The 21,318-nt window shown below is 38.0% G+C and overlaps 1 protein-coding gene and 1 long non-coding RNA gene across 2 annotated transcripts in view; one reads left to right on the top strand and one right to left on the bottom strand.

Annotated features, from left to right (window-relative positions):
* Positions 1–1,371: 1,371 nt before the first annotated feature.
* Positions 1,372–3,466, bottom strand: LOC306850782. The gene is made up of 6 exons (XR_013782438.1): positions 3,410–3,466; positions 2,598–2,671; positions 2,395–2,468; positions 2,080–2,304; positions 1,873–1,977; positions 1,372–1,753 (listed from the first exon to the last, which is right to left on the bottom strand). It is a non-coding gene; the product is annotated as an uncharacterized lncRNA (long non-coding RNA).
* A 78-nt stretch (positions 3,467–3,544) lies between these two features.
* LOC306850332 (protein GREB1-like) overlaps positions 3,545–21,318 on the top strand; it is a 29,682-nt gene continuing 11,908 nt past the window's right edge. Inside the window, exons 1-19 of the mRNA XM_079385904.1 lie at positions 3,545–3,671; positions 9,864–10,023; positions 10,263–10,367; positions 10,511–10,687; positions 12,094–12,276; positions 12,946–13,068; positions 13,227–13,358; positions 14,662–14,784; positions 15,796–15,918; positions 16,252–16,437; positions 17,399–17,749; positions 18,212–18,340; positions 18,425–18,526; positions 18,623–18,820; positions 19,893–20,073; positions 20,157–20,340; positions 20,472–20,608; positions 20,718–21,066; positions 21,183–21,298. Coding sequence (XP_079242030.1) covers positions 9,867–10,023; positions 10,263–10,367; positions 10,511–10,687; positions 12,094–12,276; positions 12,946–13,068; positions 13,227–13,358; positions 14,662–14,784; positions 15,796–15,918; positions 16,252–16,437; positions 17,399–17,749; positions 18,212–18,340; positions 18,425–18,526; positions 18,623–18,820; positions 19,893–20,073; positions 20,157–20,340; positions 20,472–20,608; positions 20,718–21,066; positions 21,183–21,298 — 3,056 coding nt within the window. The 5' untranslated portion in view covers positions 3,545–3,671; positions 9,864–9,866. The remainder of the gene's footprint in view (positions 3,672–9,863; positions 10,024–10,262; positions 10,368–10,510; positions 10,688–12,093; positions 12,277–12,945; positions 13,069–13,226; positions 13,359–14,661; positions 14,785–15,795; positions 15,919–16,251; positions 16,438–17,398; positions 17,750–18,211; positions 18,341–18,424; positions 18,527–18,622; positions 18,821–19,892; positions 20,074–20,156; positions 20,341–20,471; positions 20,609–20,717; positions 21,067–21,182; positions 21,299–21,318) is intronic.

The raw sequence follows: 21,318 nt of genomic DNA, 5'->3' as shown, positions 1-21,318 counted from the left end.
ATATAAATATCTGACCGTTAGAATTTGTTATGCAAGACTGGAGGTATACAGTGTTTTAACAATGCAACATTTCCACTTAATTTTTGTTTTAAACTTGCTCAAGAAGAAATTACAGGACTTTTTATGTTATTCGAGTTGAATACACGTTCACACAAGTAGAAGAAGAAACGGAAATCAGAAATTAGATGGATTGCTATCACAACAAGCATGTGCAACCATGACAAGCCATTCTATAACGTGGCATTTCAGCACTTGACAAACGGACAGCGACTCATAAGTAGCACTTAAAGCACGTGCGATTGTGTTAAGTGCATTTTTGGGAAACGCATGTGAAACAATAACGAAGTGCGTTCGTAAAATTACTCGTAGAAAACGCTCTTAAGCGCTAAGATCAATCATTATCGAGAAACCCGGCCCTGGCAGTTTCCATAAACTCTCAAAGCCTTTCCAAAGCCCGCTCAAGCGATTAAGTTGGGCGATACCATCTCTATAGAGACATAAGGGGTGAGATCATCAGGGCAGAGGATGAAGGGGCGATTCCATCACACTAGGGAGGGGTGTCCTGTTCGCCGTAACAAGAAGGGGGCGTAACTTGAACACAGAACCACGCGAGATGTCAAAACGAGATGTTGTCGGGCTGCGTCCTACACCGCATACTCTCTGAGTAGGCACTTAATTAGGTACTTACTTAATGAGTGCTAAAATAGTACTCTACAGCCTGAATGCGTTAAGTATGAAAGCGATTTGGACAACATCCGCCTAAATATGTTTACGTTATCATTATTACAAGCGCAACCACTTAAAAGATATGAGCGACAGGTTTAATTAATCCATCCGTAATAGCTTGATATTGATGAAACTTGCCCATTTTGTGGACTTGTTGAAGAAACAGCTGCACATTTATTTTGTGATTGTAGTATAGCCAATAGATTTTGGGTTGATTTAAGTGCCTTACATTTTTTAACCCACTAATGCAATCCACAGTTTTATCCTTAACCTCTTAAGATCCGAGAAAAAAAGTTTTTTTTTTTTCATGTCTTTAAATTGTTTAGTGCATTTAGAATAATGAAATAAATAAATAAAAAATGATATTTCATTAATAAGTTATGTTATGTCCTCGTTAGAGGACATCGGGACTCAATTTCTTAAAAAAAATAAAAAAATAATAAAAAGACATGAATGAACATGCACAGGCAAAACAATAGTTTTTTTAAATAATCCAATATATTTTTATTTTAAGATTTTATTTATTGATTTATTTTACCAAACTTTGTATAAAGATGATTCTCAACGATGTTATAACAGAATGAGTCGATATACCTTTTTTCTTTATGCAAAATGTGTGTAAAATGGCCATAAATGCAATTAATGCATGAATAAAATATTTATATTTTATTTACTGACAATAAGAAACATGAATAAAAGTATGAATAAAAGCATCACAATAAATACATACATATACAAGTCAACAACAGATAAAACAAAGCTTCGTTCAAACTTACTGTTTTAACAATCACGTATTTACAGACTGAACCCACATCCTACTGCCATCTCAACACAGCTGTGCCAATTCTGCTGCTGCACTGTGCTTCTCAATGGGGACATCGTTGAGCCAAAGGGTGAGGAAGACCATCATGACACCCCTGAACCACACAACTTTGAGGCAAGAGCAGGAGAAAACGTGCGGGACATTCTGGATGCCACTGTGTCTGCTTCAAACATGCATGTGCCTGTTCTCCATTAGCACGACTACCTGTAAAACATTTAAACAGAGTTAAACATTTTACAATTCATGTTGTCAGCTTTCCATTTCTTGCCAAATTTCATTTCATGTTTACAATTACATATACATTTTTGTTGTAGCTTTATTACTTTTGTAGTGGGCTAAACCACTGAACTGGTTAGCAAAAGGTTACTGGTTCACAACCACCAGTGTGTCCTTGAGCAATGCTCTTTTCTCCAGGGGATTGTGGGTCCCTGTAATAAGAGCACTATAAATCACTTTGGATAAAAGCTTCATGACATTTTTTTTAATGATGCTTTTAAAGCTTCTGAAAGTCAGGCTTCAGCTGAACCAACTTGACCAAAATCACATCCTCAGTGTCTTTTGGTCTTTCTCTAGATGCTCTTTCTGGGTCTGGGGTCACTGAGGATGAAGAGACCACAGCAACATCTGGCTCAGATGAGGCAGTAAAGGCAGGTGGAGTGATGGAGCGTCTCATCCATGGCACTGGACCATTTCCAGGATGCTGCTGTGCACTCTCCATCCTCGCTGCACACACCAGTCTGTGGACATTTCAGATCCTACAAAAATGCACAAACACAATACAAAAGCAGCCATTTTAACAGCAGTGTCATTTGATTTCTGTATTAGAGGTAACAAAATGATCATACTTTATATTTTTGTTTCAGGTTTTCCGCCTTTTTCTCTCACAAATGCTTGCAGGTCCTGCTCCACCACAGAAGATCTGCAGCAAAGGCACAGGAATCAAGCATAAGAAAAGTGCTGTAATAACTCTGTTTGAAATTACAATAATTAAAATAACCTACAACTTAAGATTTAAAAGATGTTTAATTCATTTCATTAGTATACTCACTGAGAGCCTTTGATGGCAGCATTCCTTCATCAGTCACTCTTCGTCAGATAAACACACGCGTGTCTCATCTGTCCCTGTAACATCCAGACAAGAGTCAGTCATCTCTGTGATATATCTGCTCAATCCTGCATTTACATCTTGAGGTAGATGCTGATTTAACTCACATTTTACCCAACACAAATGCTCCTCAGTTTATCAACAATACTAATAGACAAATAAAAGCGATAACTTGTTTAGTAACTTCATGTATGTGTTTATATTTACATTACTTACATTCATCTAAAGCAGTACTGACAACAGTGAATTCTACATAATAACACAAATACATCACTCACTCAGATGTGCTCATATGCAATATTTATTAAAAGTGTTTCCTAGCAATCGTCTTTAAGATGAATATATGGTTTATGTAAATCCACTTTGGAGACACTTGCTGGAGCTCCCCTGTTAGCTATACATAATAAAAACGTGTTTTTATAGCAAAACCACAAATATACTATATTATTTAAGCCTGGTTTCACAGACAGGGTTTAAATTAAGTCAGGAGTAGGCCATATTTCAATTAAGTAGCTTTTATAAACTAAAAACACTACTGATGTATATCTTTCTTGAGACAAAACAATCAGTCAGTCCAAGTTTCTTTCAGTTAAACAACCCAGACATGAATTTTAGCCTTTACACATTTGCTTATATCGCTTACTTTACACCTTAGTTTTAATAGATTATTAACTAATTTACAGAAACAATACCACTGTTTGAAAATGACTTACACACTTAAATTTAGACAGTTATTTAGGAAAAAATATTCTCACCGTTGTACAAGCAGCCATATTGCCAACAACATCTCGTGTTGACATCTCGCGTGGTTCTGTGTGATTTGGACAACTTTAAGTTACGCCCCCTGCTACAAGTTACGCCCCCTTCTTGCAGTCCGCTGACAGACGCACGCGGCCAGCGGCATTTCCACAGCAGGGCTGACTGCTCGTGCTCACAGAGGCAACTGAATAGCGCATCTCGGAGATATGTACATGAATTTCCCCTGGAATATCTGAGTGCATTCCTAGCGAATTAAAGGTAAGAATGTGTTTACATTTAGTGTCATTGCATGATCTATAGTATATTAAATATAAATATATAGGAAAGTCTGCTGTTTCCATGCATTCCAAAACAAACATTTTATCTCTTCGCTTCTCTCAAGGACAAACATTACTGCTTGCTGCAGTGAGTTTCCTAAAAATATGGCTGTAAAAGCACCACCATTTGCTTTAAAGTACTATTTTTAGTGTATTGTCATTATTATTTCACAGATAATTCTATGATGTATGAAGCTTTCTTATACTTGATTGGTAAATTGATTCAGTGTGATGTTGATCCTCTTTCTAGTTTTCCACAAAAGCCAACCCGATAAAATGAGAACGCTTAAAAACATGATGAGGTGATGATTTCGCATGAATTTTATATGAAAGTGCCATGAATGTCCACCCCTAATCTGTCAGTGTAATCATACAAAAATATACTAATGAGATCTTACACATTCATTCAAATTAGCCACCATTTCACCAAAGTTACAAATTACCATGAGAGTGTGTTTCAAAAGCCAAAAACCACTGAGAAGAAAACAACCTCAGTCATTTGGATGGAGATAGCCTTTTTTCCTCACAAGTCCTGTCACAAGAAAACAAAAGCCTTTTCAGGCTCCAAAAGTCCAAACTATCTGTCAAACTGAAGTAGTAATTATAGAAATCGGTAACAAGCCTCAGGTGTTGATCTGAACAAAGGGCATCTTGAAACTCAGAACTGACCACTTACTTCAGCTGTCAAGAGATGACATATATCTGTTATTAAGACACTGGTCAGCTTAGTTTTTGGTGCTCTGTGAAGCAATGTTCACAACATTCAGGGCCAGAGTGGTATTTTCTGCACATATCACAGTTGACGCTGTTGACTTTGTAGAAATGGTGGAAGTGTAGCTGTAATGATAACTTATTTAGAACAGGTCCTCTGTGCTTGTCCATCACTATGTGACAATGCTCTAAGATGTTACTTACTGCTTATCTTCATTTTTATTCACTAATATATATGCTTCTTTCTGCTAAAAATGAACAAATTATTTCCGCAGTAGCCTTAAGATTGGACAAAAAGACCTGTCTGAATGCAACTGGCCATCCTTGAAATGTGATCTCTTGCAGGGGTGCAGAGGTCAAAGGCTAAAGGTGATGAGAAGAATGGAGCAGTGCTATCTGACTGCCCTTCTCAGCCTCTTTGTGTCCATTGAGCCTCTGGCTGGACCATGCCTGAGCACATCAAAGCACTGCCCAAACATTGTTTGCCAGCCCTGACCTTTGGCCTGTTGTTATGCGGCAGGCTTCACGTAGAAGTGTGTGTGTGTGTGGGTTGAGAGACGCAGTGGGCAGAGGTGAAGGAGAGACCTGCTGTGTCACCCACTCCCTGCTCAACAATAACGTTCAATAAGTTTCCTCTTCATTTCCAGCTCTTCTGCTGGTCGTCTGCTCAGTTTTATTGTATGTGTGGAGCGTGGAATGACCCCAGCCCCCACTTACACACACAACTCCCAAGGCTAAAAGTCTTTAAAGCCATCCACCCCCTTCTTCCATGCTCTTTAGAGAAAGAAAAGGTAGTGAAAGTAGCACTTTCTGTTTCAAATCTTCAGATGCTCATTTTTTAGAGAGAGTTTGTCCAAATGTCTCTATAATGTAGATTGCACCACTGTCATTTCTATGTAAATCTCCTTACCTGTTGAACTGCAATTTTCTGAAATAGATTTTGTGATTGTTATAAAAGTGAAATTTTAGATCTTTATGAAAAATTATAAAAGGTAAGAATATCTTCTGCAAAAATTACCACAGTTAAAATCTGCTAGAATAGTAAATACAATTGCATATTTAATTGTACACTAACATTCAAATGTTTGGCGTCAGTAAGAATTTTTAATTAGTATTTGAAAGAAGTCTCTTATGCTCACCAAGGCCACATCTATTTGATCAAAATTACAGTAATATTATGTACATTATTAGTAATATTGTAATAATAACAGTAATATTGTGAGATATTATTACAATTTAAAATGATGGCTGTTTGTTTTAATATTTTTTAAATTGTAATTAATTCCTGTGATGGAAAAGCTGAATTTTCTCTAGTCTTTAGTGTCACATGATCCTTCAGAAATCATTCTAATATGTTGATTTGGTGCTCAAGAAACATTATTATTATTATTATCAATGTTGAAAACAGTTGTGCCGCTTAATATCTCTGTGAAACTGTGTTACAATGTTTTCAGGATTCTTTGATGAATAGAAAGTTCAAAAGAACGGCATTTATTTAAAATAGAAATATTCTGTAACATTATGAACATTTTTACTGTCACTTTTTGATGTCCAGCAGTTGGCTTTTGTTAGGTCAGTAACCCTATTGGCATTTGGTGGGCCAGTGTGATCTAAAATTGTGGGGACAAATGTGTCTCAATTGTGATATTTTGTAGCTAATTCTTCATCATTTGAAGTGTAGCGTAAAGAGTGTCAGAAAGATGTGTAGGTAAGAGAGACAGAGAGAGAGATGGGATTGTCTGTAAGAGAGAAGGCCATAAACGGAGACACAATAGTTGGGTGATGTTATCCCAGGGGGGAGTCCGGGAATGATGAAAGACCTCGTCACCTCCCTGTAAGGAAGCTCTGTCTGGGAGGATGGGGCTGTTGAACGTCCTCGCTGCTATCACGTCTTGCTCTTTATCTCCTTGACTATCTGCAGAGCCTGTCTGCCTTAGCATTTGTTGATTTAATTGCCTATTCTCCCCCTCAGCATAAAATGCTAATGTTTTTTGGTCATGGCAGGGCTCCTGAGTAGCTCAAAATGCCCAAACAAATCAAAAAAGGTTGGTGTTTTGTCATGAGACCCCAGAGATTCTGGCTTGTAATATTACGAGAGCGCGTGAATTTCACTTTCTGGCTATAAAAGTTTTATTGGTGGTAATGGTTGTTGTTTATATGACATGTTGCTGGTCTTCTTCATTGTTTTAGGGTGTTGCAGTGTTGTGAATTCCCAGTGTGTGGGACGAGTGATGGGACTGAAAGAAGGAGCATATGGCAGAGAGCATTTAAAAGCGAGGGGATTATGTCCAAGGGGCTTTTTTTCTGCCCTAGAGCTTTTTTCATTAGTGGCTTCAGTGTGCTGCCATTCACACGGTTGGGTGTTCAATACCTAAAATAAAAGCAGACGTTAAAGGAATAGTTCTTCCAAATTTGGAAATTCTGTCTTCACTCGTGCTGTTTCAAACTTGTAAGGCTTTCTTTCTTTTTTGGAACACAAAAACATTGTGAAGACCAGATTTGGGTATAACGCGTTACACTAACTTTTCCTGATAACACAGTAATGTAATGCATTGCACTTTCAATTTATGTAATTTGATTACAGTTCCTAATGTCAATAAAATTACGTTAAGTTACAAATGCAATGTTAAAAATATGAAGTAGCAACAGTAGCCTAGATGAACTTGATGAATCTTAAAGCTTAGTTTATGGAGGTGATGTGGGCGTTTACATGTTTGCGCATCTCAAGCCTGGTTTCACGTGGATGATTATCGAATATGCGCGTGATGTGTGTGGATGTGACCAAATTACAGATGATGAACTCCGATGGGAAAGACTGTACCTCATGTTGGTTTCAAACAAATTACTTTATCAGAGAATATTTGTTTTCGACATGACTTACTTCATTTAAAAATAGCACTTCAAGCTTTCTTTAGATATATTTCTCATGTCTGTGTGTCAAGTATTTGCTGAGTTTTCGTTCATTTTAGTGACGCATTTCAGGAAGATATTCGCGGAGACTGAGACTGCAGAAAGCGCACCCTATTTGATTTCTTTATTTTACAAAAGCACAATATTTTGTTGGTATTGCGAGTGTATACAAATAAAGACATTTTACCGTTTCAAATGATGTATTACCCTTATCTGTATGATCAAAAATTATTTTAGCTGTTATCAGGAAAAAAATGCAAGTGATCGTTCAAGTTGCTGTTCTGATACTTAGGCTATGTAATTTTTCAAATTACTGAAAGAACTACGAGTTTCACTTTGTAGCGCATTTTTTAGGTTTGACAACTTGAAAAGCAAAGTAAACTTGAAAGTAACTTTAAAAGTAAAGTAATTATTATGACAATGACAATTTATTTATATAGCACGATTAAAAACAATCGGCGTTGACCAATGTGCTTTACAATAACTAAAACCACAAACAACAAGAATAAAACGATACAAGACAGAAACTAATTAATTCAAATTGTAAAAGAGCTTCAGCATAATAAAAACAGTACTATACAATAGAAAATGCTTAAAGTATTATTTATCAAACAGAAAAGTTTTTAACTTGATTTAACTGATTCAAAAACAGATAAAGATGATGCCAGTCTAATCGAGATGGGCAAATCATACCAAAGTCAGAAGGCAGCTCTACATTTCAACCTTGACTTGAGAATCGACAAGAGTCTCTGATTTGAAGACCTGAGTGATCTGAGTGATTATTAATACAATTACATTTTAAATGCAGTAATCAGTAATGTAATCAAATTACAATTTTAAAGAAGTAATTAGTAATTTGTAGTGGAATACTTTTTTGAGCAACTTACCCAAAACGTAAAGACTTTGCTGGTTGTCCTTTTCCATACAGTTGCAATGAATCCGGACCAAAGCTTCCAACCTTCAAAAAAGGATTCAAACACACCATAAAAATAGATCCAAACTAATACTCAAATTTTTCATGTTGTTTTGAATTCGTACAATGGTGTTTTGTGATTTAACACTGAATTTTACTTCATTATTTACTGATAATCTCTTTATGTGAGCTGTTAACCATTGTGATTGAATCAAATCTGTGAACTGAACTCACAATGAATCACATTTACCATTGCTCTGTGAAATTTCACTGACAAAATCCAGTCGATTCCGTAGAAAGCCACACATTTTGAGTTTCGCATAAGGACAAAAAAATTTCCCATGCAGATTTTGTTAGTAAGTTGGTCACACAAATTTTGCCCGGTTGACAATCAGAAAGCTGTTTGGTTTGAAAATGACTTCTGTTTGAGCAATGCTTCATGCATCCCCAGTGCATTGTTTTACCTGCAAAGTTTTGCTGAAATTTCACTAATGTGACTACACCTTTAATAGGTTGTATAAATCTTTAGCACCAACTGTGGCTATGATCTACTTCGGCTTACATTGCTTTTGGGAAACGTTTCCCAGATCAGTCAGTTTTGTGAACTGAATAAACTTAAAAATAGCAATTTGTTGGTGTTAAAAAAAAAACTAGGGCATATGTCTTGATTTTCTGGAACTTACAGTTTGTTCCTTACATGTTCTGATGAAAAGGGTAAATCTATAAAAGGCATTATTCATCCTGTGAGTGCAGCCTTTTCCAGTTTCTAACTTTGTTTATTAATGGAGGTAGGCCATTCTCATTCACTTGCTCTCTCTCTCTCTCTCTCTCTCTCTCTCTCTCTGTCTGGGTCAGGACGCCCTGACACTGGATCATGGTGACTTTATGAGATTGCAAATTGGACACCCTACAAAAAAAACACAGTTTTTCTTCCTCTTGGGAAACTGGAAACTGTTGGAAATGATTTGAGCTCGGTCTTGTTCTGTGGCAATCATATTTACTGACCACAGAGAGAGAGGTTGATTGTCTGATGAGTCACTGACATCAAATCAGCTTATATGAGCTGACTTCAGGCTCCACAGTCAGAGTGGCATGTTTGTGTGCAGTCAAAATCACGTCCTCGAATAACCTCTGTGTTACAGCTGTTCCTTTAATAACAGTCATAGTCAGGATAATAGTCATTGAAATACTAAGTAATCGTAATAATTTATCTTGTTAATGCACAATATGATTCCTGTTTTTTTCATTGGTCCCACAATCAAATATGATTAATTAACCTTTATGTTTTTTAATAAAAAATAATTTTTATTAACAATATTATAAGTATCAGACAAATATATTATTTGTATTTTCTTTCAAAATTTATTTTACATTAATTTACATTCTAATAATTATTTTACACAAATTTACTACACATTTAATTTGTGTAATAAAATTTTACAGAAATAATGTACATTTGATGTCTATAAACTTTATAAAGACTTTTAATAGAGAATGCTTACATACAGTGCAAAACATTACTTGTTTATAATAAGTAAATGAGAAAATTCACATTTCCTTTTTAATTTGTTATAACAAATTATCTTCATTCTATTAAAGGTCATGGGGAATTCATATACAGGACCCCTTCAGAGCACACGGTTTGAGGAGGTGCTGCACAACTCCATAGAGGCGTCACTGCGCTCCAACACAGTGGTGCCCAGACCTGTGTTCTCTCAGCTGTACCTGGAAGCAGAGCAAAGGCCTTATTCTCATGAAGGTGAGCTTTTACTCTCTATTCTGTGGTATCACACTTTCTGTAATTAATTTTTTTTGTTTGTTTTGAGTATCTTATATGTCCCCTAACCAGAATTGAGGTGACAGCATCAAGTCATACAAGCACTTCCATGTTTATTTTAATTTTTTACATTTTTATTTATATTTATTTTATTATTTATTTTGATATATTTTATTATCATTGTTTTAATTTGTTTTTTCGTTTTAAATTATTATTTACAGGTCGGGGGGATGAGGATGATGATGAAGAGGATGGCTCAGAGTCAAACAGCCCTCCAATCCCATATCAGATGAAGCCTCCACCAGAGGGATCCTGTACTACAGATGGTGAGATCAGATGAGCCATATGTAACAGAACAGATAAATATTGACTATTTTAGCTGTACGTCAGTGCATTTAAAGCTATTCAGATTATGTGATTCAGTACGGTCAAGTCACTGTGTGCCCTGGTGCAAACTTTTGCATTTCAGGGTTCTGTCAGGCGGGTAAAGACCTTCGGCTCTCGTCCATGGCCACCGAGTCTTTGGAAGTCCCTCCTGGGTTTCTACTCGTCGGAGCGAAATCCCCCAGCGTGCCTGATCACATTCTGGTGTGTGCGGTGGACCTGCGCTTTCTCCCCGATGAATGTGGACGTAATGCACTTTTAGGTAAGACACACTGAACCTGATGCACCAGTATTTTTATTCCCTGCATTACAAAAAAAAAAAAAGAGCCAGATTGAGAAAGAGAGGTAGAAAATGGCAAAGCTCTGATTTGAGTCAGGGTACACTAACTTCAAGAGACCACATTTCCATTTGTCAGAGAGACATTTGTGGATCTTTAATTTGGGTTTCTGTGACCCTCATATAAGCAGCTTGATAGAAAGACAGCTAGAGAAAAAACACAGACATGGCATTGCTAGATGGTTGCTAGGCAGTTGCTAGGGTGTTCTGCATAATTAATAGGGTTATCTAGGCAGTTACAAGACATATCTAGAGGGTTGTTAGGTTGTTTTAGGTGGTTGCTGAGGCATTGATAGATGGTTGTTAAGGTGTTCTAGGTAGTTGCTAGAGAGGTGGATGCAATAGTGTAACTAGATAGACAGTTGCTAGATTAAATAGGATGATTGCTAGGTTGTTGGTGGGTTGTTCTGGGTTGTTACTATATAGTTGTTTCTAGTGTTGTTAAAAATATAGATTTTTTATTACTTACAGTTTCAATACTCTTATTTGCAGTATTGGTACACCGATATCAGCTGCGCTTTTTGCTATCTCTTCTCTCTGACAGCAGTTCACGCATACCACAAATGCACACCGAACACATACAAAAATGGTATTGAATATCGATATTTTTCAAGGTATCGTATAGAAATTCCACTATCATGACAACATTAGTTGTTACAATGTTCTAAGTGTTACAGTATTGTTGTTGGTTTGCTAGACCGAGAGTAATCGAAAGAGGAACAGACAGACCGATATGGTTGTTGCTATGCAGTTTCTAGACCGTTCAAAGTGGTTTCTAGGCAGTGTGTTATTGGGCCAGGGTATTATGAATAGTTACTAAAGTGTTCTGAGTGAGTGCTAGAGACATTTGACATTTGTTATGACAGCTGTGTCAAACTTGGGTTTGCTCAATAACCTTTGGGTTTGCTCAACAACTTTCATCAACAATTAGCTCTTAACCAGCTAATTACTTTTTAGGTGCTTTCGCACTGGAGAAACCTTTTCAGAGTTCCTAGAACTATTGGCGAAAGTACCCACTTTTGCCGTGTTCGCACCGCAGAAACTAGGAATGGTTTTAGTTCTAGGAACTCCATTTGGGGGAACTAAATTAGCTCATTTTATCAGGACATTTTAAGTTCTTTAATTTGGGTTTCAATGGCCCTCAACTCAGGTCAGCACCCTTGCCCACGGTGATGGTTTGTGGCAATGGAAACTGGGTGCTCAGCTGGTTACCTATGTCTGTACTATGTCTCTATTTGAGGTAACTGTTCAAGGAATGTAGACAACATCTGGGCACTCAACGACATACATAAAAGAAAGCAGATATTCACCGAATGTCTTGTCTGTTGCAGGTTTCTCAGGGAACTGCATGGGCTGCAGAGAGAAGGGCTTCCGCTACTTCACTGAGTTTGCCAATCACATCAACCTGAAGCTCACCACACAGCCTAAAAAGCAGAAGCACTTAAAGTACCACCTGCTCAGAAATGCACAGGGCATTCTGGTCAAGGGACCACCAATCTGCTGGAAAGGAATAGGTGAGATTGCACAGTAATTTTTAGTCAATGAAGATACCATTCTACAGTTCGTTCAAATGGGCATCCTACTTTACAAACGTATAGCATCAGCAATGCTTCTCTGGTGGAATATTGACAACCAGTGACTAGTAGGAAGGTTAACTTAACACTGTTCCGCATCCTGGGTCAGCTTGACCCATTCAGCAGTGCTTGCCTTCTCAGACTGACAGTCCAGATGGCTAGCACACCTAGTTAAGCTCACTGCTACCATGGAGACATGTCAAAATTAGGCAGAAGAGCTTTGGCAGTGTTTGCGCATATTTATAGAGCATTACATGCTCCACAAAAGAAAACGCTTCCAGATGATGAACAATCAAAATAACAGCCAAGTCAGAATCCACTTAAAATGAGCATTTAAATTGAAAGGGGACATAACTGCAGCATATGTTTATAAACAAAATGTTAACTTTTGTTGATGTGTTGTGGACACTAATATTGTTCAACTTATCTTGATAGTTATTATATAATCTGGTGTAATGTGGCTCCAAAGTTTGAAATTCTTTAATGTCAGTCTATTTTTTTCAATTTATTTAATTTCCCAAGCAAAAATGCAGACTATTCAGTGTTCAGTGTTTATGCTAAGGATTGTTTTACTGTGGTTTAAGGATTTTTTCCTCATGTTATGTGCAGACAGCCGAATGAGACATGCAGTCTGCAATGCAGCTGCTGGACCAGAGGAACAATCAGGGCATGGACCCACTGACCTGCTTCCCAGTTCCGGACACATGGCCTTAAACACAATTAATCATGCAGGTAGGAAACACACAGTGTGTTAAGAATAGGTTGCAAAGACATTAACCGTCTGTCTTCTTACTAAATTCAGAATGTTCAATGATTATTCACTTTTTTTCAAGTATAGAATCTCTTTTGTGTTTAAACTGATATATGATTATCCTGTCACCATTGCACAGATCTAAACACCCATCTCCATATATCTGAGGGTTCCCCTCCCTTAACCAATGGCAGTCATGTTCCTGGACTCCAGCAGCCTATGGCACAGCCTGGAATAGTGGCCAATGATCCTGGAAGGCCCACAGTAATAGGTAATCCTGCACTCTTGTAGTCATTAGGAGCATTCGCACCGCGTAGTTCTAGGAAGGTTCGAAGTGTCGGAAGGGTCCAGCAGGGTCGTTCTTAGAGAACCAGTTTCTCCCTCCAGCCGTTTTCCTGGTTGCATTCGTACCGGCAGCAGGAACTCTGAAGCGGCCGGTTGCGACATCTTTATTCGCGGCATTTACAAACATACAAACAAAAAAATGTAAACGCACAATTTATGCGATTGAAAGAGCATGAAAATCTGACTAAATCTCCTATGACAACTTGTAGTGTTATCATCAAGGCTGAGAAAAGCACACAACGCTGCAGACAACAGGTAAATGCTGTTAACACGGTTTTACATGTTCGTGGAGTAAATATTTTTATATGGCTTTTTAAAAATGCCGGGTAGCCGGTGTTTCGTGTGCGTTTGGCCAATCAGCGTACACTGCGTCACTGGTAGTTCCTATAGAACTGTTTTAGACCCTCCCTTGAGTAGGAGCTAAATTAGTTCCCCCAAATTGACTTCCTAGAACTAAATAGGTTCCTAGTTCCTGCGGTGCGAACATGCCGAAAAGTGAATTCCGCCAAGAGTCCTAGGAACTATGTAAAGGATTCTCTGGTGCGAAAGCACCTACTATTCACTCAGTGTTTATATTTCAAGCTTGGATCTGAGAAAAAGGAAACCTCAATTTTAAAAGGGCGGTCCCTAAACGAATCCCCCCTCTAGACTTCACACCTCCAGTGAAAGAGAGCTCCCCTTTTGAAATGTTTAAATGCTTTAAAAAGAGGTAGCTGTATTGTCTAGGCCCTTTCCTCCTCCTCTTTTGTTGTTGGTGTCTGTCATTATTCAGCATTTGGGGCAGTAAAAGATCCCTCTCTTTTCTTTCAGCACTCTGACTCCATGATCACCTCCATAAAGTGCTGCTGTAAAGTCTCTTCCCTTCTCTCTCCTGCTCTCTGTCTGCGTTGTAAAATGTGAGACTTCCTTCCTGATGCTTTGGTTTTCATTAGGACTTAACACATCTCCCCTTCTTTTCTGTTTCTCTTTGCATATCAAGGGACACATGCGCTCACGTTTACAGTCTGGTTAATGTATAACATAATAATCACTTCCTATGACACCAAAACCTGCTTTTAAAGTGAATTTACATTCTATTGTTTTTGGATTTACAATTACGTAAGAAAAAAGAAAAGTTTGGCAGAGTAAACTTTGAGCTTGGCAATGTTATATAACAGAATAGATGGGTGGTTGGATGTTCTCTGCAACTTCTCTGTTAATCCTATTGACCAGTTATGCTACTTTTCAAGGCTCCATGGCAAATTCTGGGCCCCCCAAAAAAAGGCACAAGGGATGGTCCCCAGAATCCTCTGCTCCTACAGAAGTCACCCCCAGACCTGCTGCCAACAGCACGACCAATGGCACTAAATCAGGTAGACACACTGATATCTACTGATATAAAAGCCACTGTACTTACTGTGTTGTGAATGAATCTCTCCTTGTTAATAAGGGTACATGTAGGATTTAGGGACTTTAGAGGCTTAACCCAGAGTCATGGTGGGGGTTGTGGGGGGGGGGGGGGGGGGGGGGGTATTTCCTAAAGTGCAATTTAAGAATATTAAAAGGTCAGTGAACATCAATATTTGGGTTTCATTCAGACACAGTATTTTCGCTTCTACATTTGAACTATTCACCAGGGATACCGTTAGATATTATATAGTTTTTGTTATAATAATGTAGGAAGCCTATTTAATTTTTCATTAAATTAGCAATTAGTGGCGATATAGATGCGATATAATACATTATGCAACATTGGGAGGCCTAATGGCTAGAAGGCTTAAGACTAGAGAAAAAAAACAAAAAACATTTGAGGTTATAACTCAAAACTCCAGGGCTATGTACACCCCTGTATCTGAGTGCCAAAAATATGATGTGATCTGACTTCAGCACACACTCTGCCAAAGAGGCCTTTATAATTACAGATATGTTAGCTCTTCATCAAACCTGAACAGAGTGTTCTTCTGATTTTCTCTGGAGAACACTGAGCAAACACTCAAAAAAGCTACATTATTTAAAAAAAGTATTACCAAAGACAGTGGTTCCCAACCTTTTGTCCCCAACATACTTATTTGCTAATGTCAAATTGATATAAAATGCAACCCAATGCCAATTATCTGTTTTCTTGTTTTAATGCAAATATTTCAGTCGGCTTGGTTGGAGCACCCATAAAAATGAAAGTTTTTTTGCATTCATATTTAACCTCAGAGCATATAAGTTCCAATTTGCCTCTTGCAAACTTTGATGCACTCCAGGTTAGGAACCACTGAACTAAGAGATGTAGTCTTGTGATACTTTTGGGGACGGTGGAATATCTGTGTGTGCTGTTAGACTACTTTTTACTATGTCAGCTATAATATTGTAAGTGTGCTTGTGTTTGTCCTCAGCGGATAGTGGGGCATCAGGATGTTTGTCTATGGGGTCCTTGCCGCCCCTTGCTTCTGGGGAGTCTGTCACAGTGGTTGATAACCTGCTCCAGACTTGTGGATTACGACCGGTCATTTTTAAAGGTAAAATCTCAACATTGTTTTGTTTTTGCTTTCTGCTTTTCACCGGTGACAAAGATAAGTATTTTTCAGACTCTATTTACAATAATGCCAGTTTCTGTAACAAATATTTACAAAATAAAACATTATTTGTGTGCTTTTAAGTATTGAAAATGTTTACAGACTTTTATAAATAACACAAAAATATAGGAGTAACCTAGACACATTTTTGTTTTGTTTTCTGTGGGTTGTGTCTGTTTTGTCTACCGTGAAATGTATCCGATAGTGCTTCCCACCACTTTATCTTGGGCCAGCTGTTCAGTTAGACCGTGTTTGTGTGTGTGTTTTTGTCTGTAGGACACGGGACACTGCCACATTTATGTGGGAACCTCGGGGATGTGCTGGTGAGTGGCCTGCTGCAGAAATGCTATCGCAATTCCCAGAACCTCCCACGAGTCTACGAACAGTACGGCACTGCTCCTATTCAGCCCATCTCCACTGAGATGCTCATCCTGCTGACTGTCTACTATCTAGTGCAGCTTGGTGAGACCAATAGTATTCTATGCAACTTCCACACAGTCTGTTTAAGCACAACAGTAAACATTTTGATGCCAGAGACCTCGATTATGATAAGTCCCTTCTTAAAATATAAAGGCAGCTATATTTCCGTGTAAAAAGATTCATTTGTACTGTTTGAGCAAAATATTAAGCACAATATCATGATAACAATAACAAGATGTTGTTTCCAAAATTAAATAACTGCCCTTTTTTATCGTCACAGTGTATTTAAATAAAAGTAAATATTATATAATATTAACTTTGTAAATTTCTTGCATCAGTGCTGTTAAATATTAGATGAAACTTTTTCCTATTTCATTTTAGTTAGTTTGCCAAGTTGATGTACTAAAATGACAAACTAAAACTGAAATAAATATATATTAAAGCAAAACAGAAATAGAAAAAATGCTCAAAATTACTAAAACTAAACTACAGCAAACTAGTAGTTTATCCTGAGAATTTACAAATAAAAGATAATTCAATATGAAAAGCTCCTATAATATTTAATAAATGATAATAAAATAACACTGTCTTAAAGTTAAAAACTACAGCAATCAGAATAATAAAGTAATTGTGATGTAATTTCTTGATTTTTTTCAGAAAGGAAAAACAAAGCAGTAAAAATATTTAAATTCAGTAAATGTGTTAAATATTAAACATTTAATATCTGAAGTTTAACACTTTAACCATAACATTGTTAAAAAAAACTGCACGTTTAATTAAAAAATAATAATAAATAAACTAAAATAAAAAATAAATACATTTACTTAGCACCCCCTTGAGGCCCCCCAAGAGTCCACAGACCAAGACTATATTTAAAATATAATAATTTATTATTTTGGAACCATGATTTGTTATTTTACATTATATACTGTAAAATGACTCCAATCAATTATATGTGTCTGAACAGTATGTGTAAGTGCATTTACCTATCATGTTGCAACAGCACCTGACCAGGCTCCTCTGATGGAAGACTTGGAGCAGATCTTCATGCGTTCCTGGCGTGAGTCACACCTGACGGAGATCCGGCAGTATCAGCAGACGTATGCACAGTTTCCACCTCCTCTCCCCTGCCTCGCACAGCCCCTCACTCCCTCTCAGCTCCCCTGGCTGGCCAAACTGGCCACCAGCTCATGCGGGGAAGGAGTTCTGGTGCTGGACACGGCACCCTCTCTAGCTGAAGCGCTGGAGGACACCTTCCACAGACTAGTAGATGGAAGATTAAGCCAGACCAATTACGTGGTGATCATCTGCATGAACAGGAGCCAGGAAATAGAGTCATGTGTGGTGGTGACAGGTATGTGGGTTATAAATGTACTACTGCTAATAATGTATTCATATTAGATATTTATTTGAGGATGAGTCTTTTCACCTAGTTTTACATTTAGATGACCTTAGCGATAATCTAACACTCCCTTAAAATTTAGCTTTCAAAAACACTAATTTAATAACACTGCTAAATGTAAGATTAAAAGCTACAGCTGTCAACATGATACAATTGTGATTTAATCTTATCATTTTTTTAAAAAGAATAACAAAGCTATAATAACATTTCAATTTTGTAAATGTGCTAAAAAATATAGCATTAAACATTTTTCATATTATATCACTTTAACTTTGACAATGCTAAAAACTTTTTTATTATGATTTATTTACCCAAAATATTATACACTTATGGGTTTCAGTCTTAACATTAAAAATTGAAATTAAACAGAAATTAAAATTATTTTAATTTTACAATATCCACGTTATCACACAGGGAAGCACCAGACACGTGCTTTAGCTGAGAGTCTTCTCTCTCCCAGTGATTGTGTGAGAGAAATCGTCCATGAACTGTCTTCTGGGATGGCAGCAGAGTTGGGGTCCTATTTCAGTTCTCTGGGTCCAGGTAAGGCTTATGGTTTAACACATGGATCTCACTGCTGCGGTTTCCCCATACAGAGTTTAAGTGCATTTCTATACTACTTATCAGATGGAGATGTGGAGGCCTTGCTTGAGAAAGCCAGTCCTGAGAACAAAGACCAGCATTCTAGCATAGAACCATCTGGAGACAGTCCTAAGGCCAAGTGTGCGGGTGAGACTGACTAGTGTGTGAAAGTATCCAAGTATGAAGTTAATGCGATATAAACATTGAGCATAAGGTGCGTTAACACTTTGTATTTTTCAATAGAATACTCTGTAGAATGGCACGAGATTCGGCCCATACAGCTTGCTGTGGCTCGGAAGCTGCTCTCACATGTTTGCGCCATCGCTGATTCCAGCACACAGAACCTGGACCTCGGTTCCTTCGACAAGGTTGAGTTCTTAATCTGCATTCCGCCTTCAGAGGTCACTTTTCATCAAGTCGTCCTTCACCTGTGGAACTCAGGTAGAGTACTGCGACTCAATACTCATGAGACTCTACTACACCCTTAAGCCCAAAGTATACTTCACTTTTTACGTGTACATGAGGGACAGCATACAGTGCACATGACATGAATTTCGTTATCAGAACAGTACGCGCATACTGTACTCGCACCACCCGATGTTTGTAACCGTGCATACAAAGTACGCACATGCGCATTGAAATTATTTTTCAATAATCAGTTTTTTCACAGTTCACAGTTTCGTTTCACAGTAGAAAACAAAATTAAAGAGACGGAACAACAAAAACAAAATAGCGGAGACTGCAACAACAACAGACGGTCGCATTGACAAACACTTGTGAGCGAGAGGGTATGAGGCCGCTCTGGTTTAAAAGAGTTAAAAAATATAACGGGGAAAAATAGAGCAGACGCTGGACATGAATGAAGCTTTTTAGAGTGCATGTGTCGACCACCTGTGTTTGCGTACAAACATCAAATGGAGCATACTTTGAAAGGCATATGCTAGCGTACGCTTTACAAAAAAAAAAAAGTATACTGGATGTTCATTTCATCAAGTAAAGTTTAAATAAGTAAACTAAAATCAGTGTCCTATTAGAATACTTGTAAGCAAACTATTTCAATATATCTTGGAAGTAATTGGCCCACATAGTTTATAAAAGTATACTTTTAAGTGTATTTCAAGTGTAACAGTAGTAAACTTTGAGTACACAAGTTATATATACTGTTAAATGTTTCTGTATACATGAAATACATACAGTATATACTATATATGACAGTATAAGCAAGTATGCTTAAGTATAATTTAAGTATATTTCTGATAAATATTAAAATCTACTTTTTATCATTAATCTACTTTTTGTTTAAAAGAAGTATACTAACAGTACACTTGAAAAAACGTATACACAAAAATGCAATTTTCTTTCCCTTTTTCACATATTTCCCTTTTTAAAAGAAAGTTGAAGTTCTTGTCCTTGTTTTAAATGGAGAATAAACTGTATTTTACATCTCAAATCCCATTGAGCAATTATATTACATATTGCAGATAGATCTCACTTTCTGCTGTTGCATTTCCAGGGGTGTTACGGGAGTTAGGACTGGACCAAGGCTGCTTGTCGCTGAAGGAGGCTGAGCAGTACGTGGTAAAGCTGAACCAGAGCGCAGTGGGAAAAATCAACAGCCTCATTCAGAAATCCAAGATGAACCCCTACACGCTCTTCATACTCGTGCACGATCACGCACACTGGGACATCAGCAGGCATGTGACCTCCTATGAATCTCTTTTAAGCCTCCTCTTTGCTTGGCTGTTGGTGGAACTCTTTATCCTTATTTTTATGACAGTGGACAGTGCAGTGGAGGAGACTCCAGCTTGGGACTAGTGGACGGTCTGTTGAACTGCAGGCAGATTCGAGATGCTCCCAACATCCTGACGCTCCACGTGACTTCGTTCCCCTTCACCTTGCAGACTCAGTACACACGAATCAGCCCTTACAATGAAATCCACTGGCCTTCTGGATTCAACAATGTAAGAATACCACATACTATCTCTTTAAATCAGCAAGTTAAGCTCCTGGAAACTGAAACTTTGAAATCACCCATAGCGGTTAATAATGACTAATGATGTTACATTTTGTCCATCTGCTTTTGCACACCTAGGATGTGGATCTTTATCAGGAGAAGACAAAGTACTTTGGTGTATCCGAGCTGCTGGAGACGACCCACTCTGGAAGTGGCCTTCCTCTGCTACGATATGACAGTTCATTCGAGAGCATGGCTGCTGCTCTGGAAGAGAGGTTTGTTTTCAGTAAAGTTTTCATTTCTGAAGGATCCCAAACTTTGGCCTTGTTTCTTCTTTTTGTATGATGTTTTAGCAGCTTGACAAATATCCTTACTTGTCCTCAGGTTCCCAAAACTACACAGTGCAGTGATTCGCACCCATGTGCTGATCCAGCATTACTCGCTGGCCCTGATGGCAACAGCAGGCGGCCAGGCTTTACAGGCTCTGCAGAAGCACATCTCAGTGGAGACGCTGGAGATGGTGCAGTGCCTCCTCAACACATCCCAGCGATGTCCCAGCCATCACGGTCACATGCTGCTCCTGAGGATCCCCTCACTAGCTCTCGCTGCCTTCGCTCACCAGCGCCTCTGCCATGTACGCAACAGACTCGGCCTTCACAAGCAGTTTGAGGTCATCCTGGGGGATCCATGCTCTGCTCTCGCTGTAGGAAATCACTTCTTGGACCAACTGAGGGTATTTACTTTTAATCTATTTCTTTTTTTATGAAAATAAATGTAATTTATTCTTGTGTCCATATTCTTCTTTATATGCCTAAATTGTAGATCCTTTTGCTTTTTATATGTCTCCAGGTATGGCTGAAGATTTTGGACCCAGACTGGGCTCCTCGGACATATCTAGAGCTGGAGGCTTTACCCTGTATCCTCATCTTAACCGGCATGGATCCACTTGGGGAGTCTTTACCCAGGTAAAACACTCACAGGATCT

This window comes from Barbus barbus (assembly GCF_936440315.1).
Source record: "Barbus barbus genome assembly, chromosome: 30".
NCBI classification, from domain to species: Eukaryota; Metazoa; Chordata; class Actinopteri; order Cypriniformes; family Cyprinidae; genus Barbus; species Barbus barbus.
This window is presented reverse-complemented; position numbering and strand designations above follow the sequence as displayed.